The 17,999-nt window shown below is 35.3% G+C and overlaps 1 protein-coding gene across 5 annotated transcripts in view; it reads left to right on the forward strand.

Moving 5' to 3' along the window:
* The window catches only part of LOC108976819 (glutamate decarboxylase), a 41,706-nt gene that overhangs the window by 4,160 nt on the left and 19,547 nt on the right, over positions 1-17,999 (forward strand). For 2 of the 5 annotated variants that reach the window (XM_018946180.1, XM_018946182.1), the window contains exon 2: positions 10,472-10,540. In XM_018946180.1, the coding sequence (XP_018801725.1) occupies positions 10,480-10,540 (61 nt within the window). In that variant the 5' untranslated portion in view covers positions 10,472-10,479. Of the gene's footprint in view, positions 1-5,347; positions 5,551-5,577; positions 5,862-10,281; positions 10,400-10,471; positions 10,541-17,999 lie in introns of those variants that run through there. The other 3 variants (XM_018946178.1, XM_018946179.1, XM_018946181.1) reach the window with 3 other exon arrangements.

The following is a 17,999-nucleotide window of genomic DNA, read 5'->3' on the forward strand; positions in this document are numbered from 1 at the left end:
ATATAAAGCAGTGAGAGGAAATAATTTCATACTTAAAAGGCGATATACTATACGTTCGGATTGAGCTCTAGAATGGCTTATCATTCAATTCTCATAGAACTTGTCAAAATTTTCATTAAAGTCTAAAAGGCTATAACCCTAAATCAAACATATTTATATGCATTAATTAGGATGAACATAAAATCCAGTTAATAACATTTGGTAGCGGCATTAAATATTATATCAGTGATAACATTTGTTATACCCTGATAACATGTGTAACACCCAGAAGAACCCGTCGGGGACCCTATAAAGCATATATAATATATAAATAATCAGTATGTTGAGCTGAGTCGATTTAGCCATGTCCGTCTATCTGTCTGTCCCGCTGTCCGTCTGTATATATACGAAGTTTTGAAGTTATCGTTTTGAAATTTTGCAAACGTTATTTTCTCTTCAAGAAGCTGCTCATTTGTCGGAACTGCCTATATCGGACCACTATAACATATAGCTGCCATACAAACTGAACGATCGGAATCTAGTTCTTGTATGGAAAACTTTCACATTTGACAAGATATATTCACGAAATTTGGTACAGACTATTTTGTAAAGCAACAATGTAATCTCCGACGAAATTGTTTAGATCGGTTAACTATAGCATATAGCAGCCATACAAACTCCAATCGGAATCAAGGGATTGTATGGAAAACTTTCGCATTTGTCAATGTATCCTCACAAAAGTTGGCGCAGGTTATTTTCTAAGATAAAAATGTAATATCCGAAGAAATTGCTCAGATCGGATTACTATAGCATATAGCTGCCATACAAACCGAGAGATCGGAATCAAGTTCTTATATGGAAAACTTTCACGAAATTTGGAATAGATTATTTTCTAAGACAACAATGTAATCTCCGAAGAAATTGTTCAAATCGGTTAACTTCAGCATATAGCTGCCATACAAACTGAACAATCGGAATCAAGGGCCTGTATAGAAAACTTTCGCATTTGTCAATGTATCCTCACAAAAGTTGGCGCAGGTTATTTTCTAAGATAAAAATGTAATCTCCGCAAAAATTGTTCAGATCGGATTACTATAGCATATAGCTGCCATACAAACTGGACACATTGTTACTAAAAGAAATTCACCTGTGAAGGGTATATTAGCTTCGGTGCAGCAGAAGATAACGTTTTTTCTTGTTTTTTAATTTATATTAGGTATTATTGGTTGCTACGTGATAATTGTGGGCTTTCTGCCCACCACGTGTGTAGAGGCCACGGACCATTAGAAACACTTGCTAGTTGCGTCGATAAGCTCTCGACGGTTTTAGATAAATCGAAATTGCAAACTCTAATTTCTATATATATGCACATTTACTTCAACATACTTTCGCTTCCGTTTAGATAAAATGGTGTGTCAGAGATGGTAAAACTGCTAAACTGATTATACGGAGAGATATTGAAGCGCTATTATGAGTGAGAGGTGCTTGTGTACCCATGGTTATCTAGTATAAGCATTAAAAAATATATTGATTTTGTTTATTATAAAAAATATAGTATAAGAGCTGTACTAAATCCTGTATGTCACGTGACTCTAAATATGAGTATGGCTTTGTACCAAACAAGCGGAGCTTAAAATACAATAGTAACATTTGAGTGCTGATTTTTTAATAAAATAAAATAAATACTACTTCCACTATTACAATCCAAAGGACTAATCAATTTAAAAAAAGAAATCATTTCAGGTTACCCTAGAATTGGCCCATTCGCTTTCTTTGACTTACGGATACTATATATACTATATACGGCATCTAAGATCAGGCCATTAACTATGAAAAGTGTTACACGAATATTTTTATAAATTACATTCAAAAAACCTATAAGTTAATCCCATCACTATCAGTTCTCAATCGTAACATTTTATACATTTATATATATCCATATATAAGTATGATGCTCGTCAATTGCTGAAGTAAGTAGAATGAGAATAGTACCGCACGAATCCTTTTGAACTTTGGCGAACATTTCTTTGAAATGATTACTTTTCTGCACTCTTGGGTAATACAGATCATTAAATTCTTAATATTATTGCAACATATAAATTACCACTTAATTTTGGACCATACCGATGGTGGCAAAAAGACAACGAATTTCATTTCTGAGTGAATTAATACTATAGACAAGCTTGAATAGGCACTCGCAATATTATTCTGAAATAAAATCAATCCTTGAATAATTAAGCATTTTCTATATTTTGAGGTTATGGTCTAATTTATTAAATTTATTTTCAGTCAATCATCAACTGAATTTTATATTATTATCCAATGTGAGTTAGACATACCATGTATTTTGTTAATTATTTGTTATGAATAAGGAGCTGATCTAACATTCTAAGCTTCTAAACACCTCGAAGAATTACTTTTGAATTTTATGGACAGCTTATATAAAAATTTCTTTACAATATTCAATTATTGAATCAAAGTGTTTTAAACTAAAAACAGGAAAAAACAGTTCATGTCGTGTAGACATAATCCAAATTATTTTACAGCTGCACCTTGAACATGATTTTTAGCTGTTTATTTGTATGACAAATATTTGCACTCTAAACCATCGGAGATCGTAGTGTTGCCTTTGCCAATAATCTATGGCTGCCATGTCCGATAATGGTCCGATATTAAACGGTTTTGATTGAAAAAGACATCTCAACTCGATATCTCAAAAAATGAGCGACAACTTCAAATATATAGCGACAGACATGGATAAATCGACTCAGCTCAACTATCTCATCGTTTATATATATATATATATATATATATATATAGTATATAAATATATACTTATTCTCGCGGTTTCTTGTAGGTGTCACAAACTTCATGGCAAACTTAGAATACTCTGTGCGGATTATGAAAACGTAATATTCTGACTAAAATTTGAAAAAATCTTCGCGGCCACAACCAAGTTCAGATTATTTGCAATCTTTTCGAATGAATACTTAAAACAAAGAAGAATAAGATTTAGTCCCAGAGACAGACATATGTTACATATTGTATTATGTTACAGAAATCATATGTGCGTTAACCGTATTTTAAGTTTTTGTTACAAGTACAGTGTTCTGTACTACAATAGCGTTCAAGAAACCATGCAAATTATGCGGCCTTGTGTAATGTACTACGATGGATTGCAGTGAACACACCCAACGCTTCAAACTTTTGTCCTTGGGGAAATCTCGGACAGCAAACTGTTGTGGAAGCACAATGTGGAAGGAAGAGTGAGGAAAGCTTTATATGTGTCTAGGCAGATGCTCGGAATAACTTGGGTGCTCTCTCCCTCTCTCACGCACTGATGCTACACAGCTATAGCAAAACCAATTCTGTTCTACGGTACAGTACTACTATGGACATTCCAATGGAAAGGGTTTAGAGCTCGCTGCGCTGTGCACCACTGGAGCTTTAAGAACAACTCCGAGCAGCTACTGGTTGCTGGAGAATTTAGATATAAAATCTTCGGGCATAGCTTGGTGGGTAATGGCGGTTGGGCAAACACCGATATCTCTTGTACACTTGTTACGCATTAGCACGACCATGCTGTAGGCATCTGTTTTCCCCACAGTGTGATACACTGGAGGAGGTATCAACAGTGAAGCCGAAGAGTCTGTTAAAATTCTCAGCAAGCGCAGGCATCCTAAACGGCAACTTTTCGTCTTGGACTCAACAAGTGAACCCCATTAGGTATCGCAAAAGACCAAACTGGTCTATGCGTGGCATATTAGCCTACCTGTTTAACCTGTATTAACGCCCATAGACATAGTGTAAAACAGTTCCGTTTTCACCTCAGGTAATAATATAAGTAACTTGTTTTCATTTCACTCCTAAATATTTCTATTATTTTTTAGTTGATTTTGATTTTTTTGCAAACTTTCAGAATACCATATGTATGTATATGCTGCTATATGATTTCCTGACCTTGTAGTACAAATTGTAGTACGGGAAACATATATCTATCTTTAACATAAAAATCTCAAGAAAAAAGCACAAACCGAGTTCAGACGTAATGTCTTCTACGGCTCTCAATGTCACAATCTGTAAGAAATTAGGCAGCTGCGGTAGAAAAATCTTAGGAATTACCTGAAGTCTTCCTCAAATCCCTTGGGTCTTACTCACGGAACTCTTGGTAGTGCAATGAGCTATTACTTGAAGTCGACCGCATGTAGTCAGGCGTTTTCTACCCAGGCCCTAGTACTCGTATATAAAGAAAACGAGAATTTAAAGTAAGAAAATTTTCTTTATCAAATAATCTTGAGTTTATTGGAACTGCTGCCCGAATATTATGTGTATTTGACCGCATATTAAAAATCAAAGTTATTTAATTTAGGCACGAGTTAGAAAAGTATATTGTTTCGCATTTTTTTTTTTATAAAAAAGAGCACATCAAACCCATTTAATTACTTCCACTTAACTGCATCTAAGAAACTAAACTAAAAACTTTTGCTGTTGTCAGAAGTGTCCGAAAAAGAGGTTATCTCAAATCTACTGTTTCTCTGCGACATTTGAATCATCGATAAAGAAAAATACAAATAAAAACTTTTTGCACACAAATTGCACAAGCTTCCTAGTGGAGGCAACAGAAAAGAACACACAAATAGCTTTTTTTTCTTCTTATCATAACATATTCTTTCGTTACTGTCCAAATTAAGTTCTGATTGAGGTCAACGATGACCTGACAATAACAATCCTTGCACTAATTTATTTCGCACGACTCAGTGCATACAGAAAATATTTCATTGCAATGGCATTATAAGCGCTCCCATGGCTGGCTGCGTGGCTGCCAGATTAATAAAGTTTTCTTCAAAAAACAGAAATTCTTCAATTTTTACTTTAAAATCCTTTCGGACGAGAAAAGCCACTAGTTATGCAATGTCAGCCATTAGCCGCAACGCGCGTTGTGCTGTGACAACAAAAAGGCGTATTTTTTGGGGTCACAAAAAGTTTCAGCTTGAGCACCAGCGCCACACGACCATTTTCTGCCACATTTTAGCTCCGCCTACGCTAGCAAAATGGAAACTATGACGTCATTGCAAAAAACTAAAATGCTCCCCAATGGAAAATGGAGTATGAGAGAGGGGGATATACATATATATATATGTGTGTGTGTGTGTGTGTTACGAAGGACTGCTGCTGTCGCCGAGCCTTTGCCTGTGGTTGGTTTGGTGCTTTGGCTATGAAGAAAAACCAGAATCGATAATTTCATTGCATTCGTTTGTCGGATTCCGATTGTCGCCACGAAGTGTCCTCGCAGCCATTTTGGAAAATTTGTACTTCTTAGCCGACTCGCATGGCTGCTGTGGCACATAGCGCCGCAGATCGCCAAACAGTAAAGCTGCATTCGCGTGCTGTCCGTCCTGGCTGGCTAAACGTGTGGTTTCAACGCTCAGCTAAATTCTAAATTGAAAATCTTCAAGAGTGTGGAAAAAATTTACAGAACCCAGAATATTCGGTCGCAGTCATTTTTTTGCGGAAGCGAGTTAGTCGTGTTTGTAAACGCTTAGTTGCTGCATTATCCATTGCAAGAACTTTGTAAGAAAAGTAAAACAAATGTAGAAAACACTCACAGCGCTTAGTAGTAGTAAAAGCTTAGAAAAATTAACCAAAAAGTAAAAAAGAAAAAAAAATATTGAAAAGTGTTCCACTGTAGTTGGCCGCCATACACCTTCACACATTCCAAGGCTGCGTTGTAGCATCAGTGTAATTAGCTAACGTGCCGTAAACATCATCCACCCCAACAGTCATCAGCACTAATCACTTGTTTCATCACCATCCATATCAAATTTAAACAGTCAAAGTGATTCTCCTAAAGCAATACATCGAAGACCTCCGCAAGATTATTGGTAAGCAGACTGCACCAAAGCGCACACAAACCTAATTACATACACAGACAGACAGTAAAAAAAAAACACATAACTACTCAGACAGCCATAATACATTTTTTGTAAATATAAGACTTTTATGAAAAAATACAAAATAAAAAAAAAATAAAAAAAATTTGTAACAAAAAAAATTAATGAAAATTCAAAAAAAAAATTATGAAAATTCAAAAAACTATCAAAAACTTTTTGCTTGTGTAATAAAAAAAAAGTGTAATATAAAATATATTTTCATTTCTTCTAAAATTAGCTTACAATTTTTCTTTTGACTTTTTTCGATTGCATAACAATTCCCTAGCATCGTTGTCCTTCAATGCAGTACCTTGAAATTCGGTATTTAAAAGAAAATATATAAAAAATTGTATAACAAACAGAAATTATCAAAAAAAAAAAAATAATTATAATAATAGAAATTAAAAAAACACAATTATGGAAAATTAAAATTTCTCAAAAAAAATTTTGTATATTAAAAAATTATCTTGTAAGATGAAATAAACTTTCCTTTCTTCTAAACTTGGCTTACAATTTTGTTCCAAATTTTTTGTATTACCATTTTCCTCGCCTCGTTGTCCTACAATGCAGTATACATTTTTTGTAAATATAATTTTTTTATGAAATATAAAAAATAAAATAAGTGCTATAAAAGATTTTATAACCAAATAATTAATAAAACTTAAAAAAAAATATCAAAAAAAATTGTTAAAAAAATTATATTACAAAAATTTGTGTAATAAAAAAATTTGTAAAATATGATAAATTTTCATTTCTTCTAAAATTAGCTTGAACATGTTTCTTTTGAATTTTTACGATTGCATAATCATTGTTGTCCTTCAAAGCCGTACCTTGAAAATTTGAAAATTCGGTAGTTTCCGCTAGCAGCGGCTTGACGCAGCTACCAATGCGCAGTTGCGAGGCGTCATTTCATTACACACACCTTCTTTATTTGCGCATAGACAATCACATATACACACATACATATCTATACATACACATCTACGCCACTCACTCCTCTTTTGTCTTCCAGCCGCCCCACAGTTGCCATTTGCAATACGTAAAGTTTTATTTTCCAAAGACACTCGCTCCATCTCACTCCATTTCGCTAAAGCCGTTTTTGCATGTCTCCTCCTCGCATTTCGTGCTTGTCCTTCATTTATCCTTCAATACAGCACAACTCAAGGCGTTTGCATTGATTTTTTAAATAATATAGATATATATAACTGCGTATAATTAGTCTGCTTCGTATTTTGACATTTAATTATATTTACTTTTAATACACGTACATAACAACAACACATATATAGTATATAAATAAATTAATGCATTTCCCCTTCATGTCATAGACAAATTGTTTGGTGCCTAGCATCATCTTACATAATTCAAAAACTTAACCAATTTGAAAGCGCAGTTTGCAAACCCGAAACCAAACATATTATATATATGTATATACAAGTACACATATTATAAATGACGGAAAAACCGAATCATAGACTTTTAAAATAAATTAACCATCATAACAATGTATGAAATATGTATATTTGTAAATAAAAACTTGTCATCCTATTCAAATATATAATTTTTAAAACCTTCTTATTTTCGATCTAATTTAAATTCTTATTATTTAATTGTTTTTTGGAAGAAAAATGGTACCCATTTTCAGAGGGGAAGAGACCCAATATTATGAATAAACAATTAATATGTACCAAAGATACATCATACATACTGACATAAAAGTACCCGGAATGTAAATAAAGCGCAAAATATTTAGTTATTAATCCATATTTATTTTGTTGCCTTCAAAGTAATCCCCACCAGATGTAATACATTTATGCCAAAGATTTTTCCAGTCCTCGAAAATCTTTTCATAAGCACTTTTTAGGCTGGCCTTCAGCTCCTTCAACGAATTTTGATTTATTTCTTCAATCGACTAAAAGCGGGTTTCATGAAGCGACAATTTCAGTTTGGGAACAAGAAAAAACCACACGGAGCCAAATCTGGTGAATACGGTTTTCCATCGATGGTATTCATTGCATTTTGACATTAAATTCCGACACAATCGTGGATCGATGCGATTGTGTTTTATCCCCGCGTAAAATTCATGAATTGTTCTTCCACAATTCCGGCCATACATATGTTCTACTGCATATGCCTCAATGGGGCAGAATAAAACTCCTTGTTGACCGTTTGTCCCTCCAAAGCAAATTTATGATCGGCAGTTATAATGTTCTCTATGAATGTGGGATCGGAATTCGCTCGAGCAAGCATATCCAAAGAGACCTATTTACGGCACTCTTTTTGAAAAAATAAAAAATCATTTTTATTGGGCAGACTCAGGCAAGAACGCGTTTCATACCCAAAATATCCACCAAAATCATTGGAACGAACTCGCGGGAGATGTGGAACATTACTTGTCTGATGATTTTTCATATCCTTTCACTTTTTAATATCTTCATCAGTCGAAGAGGTCGAAGGTCGGCTAGAATAAGGCATGATTTTAACGACCTCTTGACCGTCTTTGTAGGCTTCGGTGTTTTGATAAAACTGAAACAACGTAACCCTTGGCCAACATTCGCAACGATTAAAGAAATGAAATTCGGTTTTGAATACAAAAATTGAAAAAAAATCGATTGTAAAAATCGCAACGCAGTACTAAGGTGTAACGTTTTAACAGCTGCTGTAAACAAATTGGTCGACAGGTCGCACTCATATTTGGCATAGTAATTAAGGACAGTTCTACCAACTTAGCAATATATGTACATACAATAGATGAATTTAATTACAATTTCAATTAGAATCACATTTGAAGAATTTTTGGTTAAATTTTGATGGAGAAATATTACAAAATACGGATATGACAGCAATTATTCCGGAGAGTCTCTAATATTGGCGGTGTCCCACATAACTCGATGATCAAAAAATAAAAATGTGAACGATAAATAATGGCCTTCCTTTGAAGAAAAAACGTTGATAAACTTGTTATTATAAAAAGAAAAAATTTATCCGCAGCGTTAACTACTGAATTATATAAAGATATGGGCACCGACTTTGAAAGCGTCAGTTGTGGAGAAAAAGCATTCTTACCCAGACGATACTTGGTCTAAGACCGAAAGCCGTGAGCTTATTGAGCCATATGTAAAATAATCGTTACTGGCCACTCCCAAGTAACGCTCAAGGAATTTTCTTTACTTGCTTGAATTTCTATACGGCTCCAATATTTTTTTATTACCAATTTGTTAATATTACAAAAATATAGAAAAAATTAAAAAAGTAAAAAATGTCAAAAATGTCAAAAGTTAGCAACATTGACACAAGAGAATACTCTCGACCCTGCTAGCAATCTGAAAACAAAAAATTTTTAATCTCGAATAATGTCGCAATTGAGAAACGTAAAAGTTGAACTTCTTTTTCAGAACATAACTTTGGACCCCATCTTTTGACTGTTTCGAACTTTTTAAAAATAGTAAAAATTAAGATTGGGAATATTTCTAGTTCACGGAAGAACCATTTTATGTGTGTCAGGCCAGCAAAATACTTATGTCTCCGAAAATAATATGAATTTTAAAGAATCTTCTTGTATACATGTTCTTGAATAGTTAAAATTGATTGAAAATATTTCAAACAAATGTACAAAAAATGTGTATTACGATTATTTAATCACAAACGAACACTCTCATGAAAATAATGTGGTGCCTAAAGGATAAAATCATAATATAAATATATAAACAGAAATCGGGCACTTCGAGAAAAAAATATATATCACGGAATAATATATAGATATCACGAAAATGCTTAATGCCTAAGTAGCCATCATGAGAATCGGTTTTACCGTTATATCTGCTCTCTAAGGCGGAGATAGGCATATCTTTTAAAGAAATCCAAAGTTTATTTGCTAACTGAGCCCTGTTAAAGCTTTTTGACGAACTTAATAACCGCGAACAGAAATTTTCATTACCTTGGCATTGAGAGAAGAACTCAGAAAAGCTTCAATATATACACACCTTTTCCCATTGCCAAAGTAGCCAAGCGCTGATTTGGACAATAAATGCGCAAAACTTTTTAGAAATGTTGCGTTCTACCCAAACTCTCTCTTCTACTCAAAAAATCAATAATAATTACTAACAAATACAATTATACATTCGATTCGTTTAAGTTACAAACTCAGAGATTTTTGTAGATCAGAAATCAATCTCTCGATAAAAGGCAACTATTTCTTCCAACAACATGTACACATATACATATAAGCACAGCATGATTAAAAGTTCTCTAAATTAATTTGAGTTGCTTCCTCAATCAAAGATACTAAATGCTTGTCTAATCGAATATTTTCGCCAGAAGTTCGCCACAGAATTGGCAGATAGATATATTTTCGTACTCGCTGCTAAGTATTCAGATATTTTCGAAAAAATTGGCAAATTGTTTGTTTTCTAATTTAGTGCGTTTTGTAAACAATWAACAGAGTGTACATACATAAATACCGGTGCAGCTGTTATTTACTTTGCTTTCAAGTGAATTAAATGATTTGAAATATAATTTGTTATAATTTTTTAATCAAATTTTCGTTTTCGTTTTTATTTCAGAGGAGAAGATGTCGATCAATCCAAACGGGTATAAATTGTCCGATAAAACGGCTCGTCTAACGGCATATGGTAAGTTTTTAAAAATATTAATCAACTTTATCCAATTTTATAATTATATTACATATATAATTATTAAATATATTAACTGAAGCAAAATTTGCTTGAATACTCTCAACGAACTGTCTACCTCTCGAAAATAGCCAAGATATTGGTAATCTGTGCATTACTTGTAATCACTTTCTCTGAGTGTATGCAATAGTAGAAATTCTGACTAAATACCGAGACTAACACAAGTCTCACACCAACTGGTATATAATCACTTGTTGGTATATTAGGAACGATATTTTATGAAATATCACTTCGATAACTATTTGGAGGTATGAGTATTGTAAATAAGTACCATTCTAGGAGATCATGTCATTCGACAGACGAATCAATTAAAAATCATCAATAGCGCGTCAGAGACTATAGTTCAACAGTTACTTAGCGGTTTTCATCCTCTTCAAAATCTGGGATGCAAAAATCTATAGAAAAGTTGCCATTTTTTTTATCTTTAAAACGCGTTTTATTGGTTTCAAAACAGCAGCCATTGGAATTTAAGTTACATTTAAACTAATTTTCGAAGACAGGACAAAGGCCATGTATCAATCGGTTTTTTATACCAGTCAATATAACGACTACAGCCCAGGAATTCGACTGCCTGTTTTTATACTCTTGCGCCATATTGGGACAGAGTATAATAGTTTTAATCACCTAAAACGAATGGAGTAAGAWAAATGATCAGGATGACGAGACGTTGAAATCCGGGTGACTGTCTGTCTGTCTGACCGTCCGTTCGTCCGGCCGTTCAAGCTGTAACTTGAGTAAAAATTACAATATCTTAGTGAAAGTTGGTAGGCGTATTCCGTGGCAAAAAACGGAGGACGAGTTCGTGGTAGGCATAATCGGGCCACTGCTACGCCCACAAAACGCGATTAACCGAGAACAAAATTGTGGGCAAAAATTAAAAAAAGAGGCGTGGCCGCGCCCTCTAACAGGTTTAATGTACATATCTCCTAAACCATTTAAGAATAACCCCGCTCACTCCTCATACAACTGTTCTGTTGAGAACTACTAAAGGTGCGATAAATCAGTAACTGAATACGCCAGAGACATTAAATGAGAGAGCTTTATGGTACCCGGTGTGAAAATTGGACGATGGGCGTGGCTCCACTTTTTTTTAGGAATCACATATCTCTCAACCGATTTCGACAAAATTTCGTACGTGATATTTTTCTTACATTGTTATGTAACGTGTAACGCGTGGAAATGGAGGAAATCGGACAACATTCACCCCTACTTCCCATAAAGCACAACCTAAAATTCCACTTGATTCATTCAGTTTCCAGTACACAAATCGAGAAGCAATTGATATAACGGAATACAACTTTTCACGTATAACGTCTTTTGTGTGTGCCACCTAATGACCAAAAGTTGTTGATATCCAATAAAAACTGTTCAAGCCAATACATACATAGGTACCGAATATTTAAACTCCGGTAATTACAATTGACTTTTGATCGAAAATGTCGGTCAATGTGTGATGTATATAACTGAAATTAGGGGATAATTCTTCTCCTATAATCGTATGTCTGTATGCCAAAAATGGAATCGGACTAATATTACCTTTAACCTCCATAGACTTAATAAAAAGATTTCGAATTTAGGGGTGACTTTGTACCCCAAATATCGACCAATATAAAATGTTTAGTTGCCCCCGAACTTAGCCTTTCTTTACTTGTTCTAATAAACATTATGCTGAATATGTCGGACTGTGTATGGATTATGTATGTATGCATATAATTGATTGGATACCGATCATCTAGTTTACGTCTCGCACCTTACGATATTTCTTGTGCTTTGATCCTTGCAAGTTACAAGAATATACAATTTTCGGCTGCAACCGAGCTTAGTCGCTCTTATTTGTTTCATTGTAAATAAAAATAACATTGAAACCAATAACTTAAGAAAGATTCAATAAAATGCCATGAGGCTTTATCAATATACTATTAAAGGTTAATAATACTTTTAGTTAAGAAATAAATGTTTTATTATTAATAGGATCTTCCGGTCATGCCAAAAGCTTTTCGGCCCAGTCTCTGTATATGTCTAATTCTGTTTTCTCACAGATGTGAGTTACCTAAAAAATTGTAAGCCCTTCTGCGTTTAATAGAAAAGTTAAAAGTCACAGTCTCTGAACAAACTACAAACAGTGAAGTTTGTTTCCAATATTCATTTCGAAGAGAAACTCATCAACGGATACGAATGTATAGGTATAAATCTCTCTGTTCTCTATACGTATGTATATACAGCTGCAGAAGCATTAACAGCCTTATCAGGAAGTCCATAAGTACTGAAATAAGACTCATCATACTACATTCTTCACATTAAATCCTACAAATTGGTATTACCAGCGAAATAGTGAACAAAATTTTTAATATCCACATACACACACACTTCCGTGGAAAAATTTCAACTTATGAGCCTGAGTGTAACAACTTTAACTTTTCTCAAGCACACAAACTGAGTATGAGAGCTCAAGCAAATAACGGGTGTTGTTGATATGCTCAAGCAGTGGTTAAATACTTCAGTCAAAAGTACATTTGGCAAATGACATATGCAGCAAGAGTATTTGCGATTTATGGCTTAACAAATGGCGCAAACAATGACAAATCTACCAAAGTCTGGCAAAATGCGTAACTTTGTTTACACGCAAGAAAAATACAAAATATATAAGAATAGGAATAAGATTGAGAAAAAACTGCAGAGTTGTGTGTACCAGAAGCTGCCGGTGTCGGACACACTCGTCCACTGAGGTGATAAATTGCCCAGCGACTCACACCCGACACGCAGTGCTCACTGCTCCGCCTGAGTGATTCGACAAGCACACGTGTGTGTGATGAGTGCGGGTGTGCGTATGTATGTATGAGGAATCTACAATAGATCTGGTTGAGGCATACATACAAACATAAAGCATGGCCAAGAAGTCAAAATCACCCCCTTTCCTGCCATTTGACGTGCGATGCTGTGGTGTGCGTGCGTGCGGCTGAAATTCAATACACGGCCAGCCATAAACCGTTTAGTCACAGGATATTACGTTCGTTTACATGTCACTGGAATTCCGTTTATTTAACGTGCACGACGTACTGACACATACACATTAATACATGCATACAAAGGTAACATCTGAGCAGAGCTGGTTATGAGCAGCGCTTATTCGAAATATACTGTTTTTGCTGTGGGAATGCGTTGGTGGTAGTTTCGTCCAAATTGCAGTTTGTTGCTACACTTTGTTGCGTTGAGCGCTTTTTTTAATCCAAAAAGCCTTATCAGTCTATCCGCTGGTCGCTGACGTGTGTTTAAGCGGCTGGTGCTGTCTTCCTTCCGCCCTCTCTTCCTTCTGCCAACACAACGATGCTTATCTACAAGTGTATAAGTGCGTAAGTGTGCTTGACTCTGTCTGTTGTGGCGCAACGAATGCGACGATCAACGTGCTTTAAATTGAATTTAAAAAGCTGCGTAAACAAATGCAAACATTTCAGTATATGTATAAAACTTGGAATTTCTTGTGCGTAGACCGTTTTAAATTTACACATCACTGCCGTCGATTAGTGAAGGGAAATTTTAATTTTGTGCGCGATTTCATTTCGAGAATGTTAATGGAAATTCCAGCGATAACACTAAGTTTTAATGCGTTATTCAGTTTTATTGGTATCAAAATGACTTCACTTTCTTTCTAACTTCTACATTTAAAACTGTGAGAAGCCTGGAGATGCTTACTTTACAGTTTTTTTTCTGATCGGCTCTAAAACATACAAGCTGCCGAGAGCCTTGGACAAATTTTTAAAATTTATTTACGGTTCTGCGAAGGATTTATGGTCCTTTGCTCATTGGGAACTACGAATACCGCAGTCTATGGAACGATGTGCTGTACGAGATATATGACGCCATTGACATGGTACTGCGAATCAAGAGGCTGTCGCTACGCTGGGTTAGTCAATGAATGGATGAAAACACTGAGCTCTGAGAGTATTTGACATAGTACTCGCCGGGGGAAGCAGAGGAAGAGAAAGACCTCCACTTCGTTGGAGAGATCAGTTGGAAAAGGACTTGGCATCACTTTCTACTTCGAATTGGCGCCAAATTGCAAAAAATAGAAACGACTGGCGCACTGTTTTAAACTCGGCTATAACCGCGTAAGAGGTGTCTACGCCAATAAATAAGAAGAATCTTGCCTCTATCCTAGACAAGAATAGTGTATATGGCACACCGAATGGTAATTATACCCATAATCAGTCACTTAACCGATTTTTACTTATTACGAAATTATTTGGGAATTACCCGACCGACATGGAATTAGACCGTTTTAGTAGAGGACGAATACATACCGCAAATAAAGATATGCGGTGAAGAAATCTGAACATAACTGTGAATAAGCATCTTCTAATTACTTCTATTTCACACGTAGATTTATCTTTGTTACCAGGGCTAATCAGGACGAGATGGTATGCCTTAAATCAGACAAAATAGCCAAGATTATGGTCAAGCGACCTTAGGAGTACTTTTTTGCTTCTTACTCACACGATCTCGAAAGGACTGACGGGTCACAACCTACTAGCATTACATGCTTGCTGGATTGGCATAAATGCCAACTCGACTCAAGTATCTAGAAGCTTCGGAGTTCAAAGAACTTTACGAAGTATCAAACGAAGACATCAAGTTGTTCCTAAAGTTCATAAAAAACATTGACGTCATATGTAACGAATTTTTCACCTCAAATTAAACTGACCTTACATATAACATTACTACAGACCAGTACGGCGTTGTAACTGGCCAATATAACCTAACTCATCTACCGCTCAATAGCGCATCTTAGGTTGTAAGAAGGAAGAAATTAAGATATTTCTGTACTAAATAAAATTTTCAGACCCAAAAATCTTACCAAAATCTTGAACTTAAGAAGTCAATGGGGTATTTAAAGAATAATTCCTTAAGCTGCCATTCGAACACTTGGTGTAAAAGATCCTGACGGCAATTATTATCTAATATCCAAAATTCAAAAGCTAATTAAGGCGAGAGTGTTTTTATCTAGGCTAGATCTACAGCTAACTCTAAATTGGAAATTGTCCAAAATTACTACAGAAATTCACGTTCTTCGCTGGCTACTCTAAAATGAAAAATCTCATCTCAGATGAGGCTTATTTCCGGCGTATTGGTTTCGCCAACCAACAAAACCCGTCAATCAAAATTTGACTCTCTTATGCGGATTGTGGTATGGCGACATCATCAGGCCTTTTTTATAGTAAGAGCAAACATCGGATTACGGAACTTTAATATGCTAAACTAACCTACTTCCACGGAACCACCGGATTAAGTATTACTTAATGGGAGAGAGAAGTCTCGTCTATCATACGAACTGAGTGCCGCCTAATATACTTGAACTTATTTTTTCGAAATGAAATAAGAAATGTCGTTACCATCACGATATAGCAAACTTTTTCCTGGAATTTGGCGAAAATGACGCGAACGATCTTTACTTACAACAACCCGCCTCATGTTCTACGTCTAAGCATATACACATTGGGTGCAAAGTTTACCGAGTAGTTAATTTCAAGAAATGTCCCAGCCAAATGGACGTCAAGATCATGCTATTTAACGCCACTAGAATATATTTTCTTTTTCAACCAGCAAGAAGACGTATACTAAAATTAGCTGCAGTTGATCCCTATTGATCCGTAAATGTCCTACAAAAGGAACAGCAGTTCCATACAAAGGTTTTCCTGGTGTCTTAGATTACTCAGCATTTATTTTCGAAAGAGAAGTAACCCTAGTCCGGAACTGGCTTTATTAATAAAAGATAATATACTCTATGATAGAATCTGTTGTCCCCTTTCGTGTAACTTGGACTACTTCAACAAATATTTTGCATATGATAGGCATACAAATATATAAACATATGCATGCATATCGGTTGGAAACCAAATTCTTAAAATAACTTCGCCACTGTTTAAGCTAGCAAAAAAAATTAATTTAGAATGCGAAATCCAAAATTTGATGAATGATTTTTCTCACTCCCGCATCACCGTTATGCGCCAGCTGTACGACCTTGTAAGGGTCGATTGAAGTATGAGTGTAGCAATCTTGCCCACAAGCCACCACCAATCCACTCCATTCTGTGCAGCACTAACTCACAGGCACATATGCTTACGTTTGCCACTTGCTTCAGTATTGTTATACCCTTCTTTATGGCATTTTGCTGCAACATTGAGACAATAACAACAACAGGACGAGCGCCCATCAGGAAAGGGCGATTTTCAATCAGTGCGCTGTAGCCGCAATTTCCTCCAGCAAAATAGCAATATTTTCGTCTTTTATGCTCCACCAAATGCTTTTGATTACCGGACTTTCTTGGAAGAAGAATGCTTTAAAATAAAATCTGATTTTTATGACATAAAGAAAAAAGAACTCCCATAATAGCATAGATATGCAATATTTGTGTAGTTTATTGAAATGACGTGGGGCAACCGGAGTAAGGCATAGTCATATATCATGCAGTGATAAGAAAAATATTTTTTTTAGAGATCACTATACATGAGTGGTATGTTTGATTTTGAAATATATTACAAAGACACAGCATAGTCAACAAGTCTATAGCAACATGACGGAAAGAAGATGTGAATATCTCATTAAGGCGGTCTTCAGATTAGGTATCAATTTAATTATACAATCCGTTTCAGTTATGTCAGTTGTTTCTTCGATTCATAACTCTCAAAGTTTTGGCGAAAACAAGCCAGCATACTTGGGTTTCGAAAAACTTAGGAAAGCATAAATAACTGAAGCAATTTAAATTCCTCTCATTTTCTTCTTCTTCTTTATTGGCGTAAACACATCTTACGCAGTTATAGCCGATTTACCACAGCGCGCCCATCGTTCTTCCTTATTGCTATTTGGTTACTACCACTTCGAAGTTATGAGTGTCAACAGTGGGAGCCAAGTCGCGAGGGCAACGACTAGTTGTTTGATGACAGGAGATATTTAGTCTTGCCCTCGTTCACTACCACACCCATTTGCATCGCACGATAGGGAGTCGCCTTGTCTGAAACTTCGATTAGTAACGAACGGCTCGAAGAGATCTTTCCCGATCCTGACCGAGCTTTTGGTATTGCTCAACGTAAATTTACACAGTCATATTAGTTTTGCGGGGATACTAAATTTAGACATCGCGGCATAAAAGCAGCTCTTTTTCGTACTGTCAAAAGCAGCTTTGAAATCGACGAAGAAGTGTTGTGTGTCGATCCGTTTTTCACGTTTCTTTTCCAAGATTTGGCGCATCTTCTCTAATATGCTGATATTAATGAAGAAGTTACTCTTTTGGATCTTCTCCTTAATTTGCCACTGTTTTATCTCAGAAACTCTTTCTCATTACGTCTCACAAGAGCCCCCTTGATCGAATTTAAATATATTACGCTTAGAAAGGATTCAACAAATT

The sequence above is a fragment of the Bactrocera latifrons genome, unplaced genomic scaffold, assembly GCF_001853355.1.
Source record: "Bactrocera latifrons isolate USDA-ARS-PBARC rearing strain unplaced genomic scaffold, ASM185335v1 scaffold_8, whole genome shotgun sequence".
Taxonomy (NCBI): Eukaryota; Metazoa; Arthropoda; class Insecta; order Diptera; family Tephritidae; genus Bactrocera; species Bactrocera latifrons.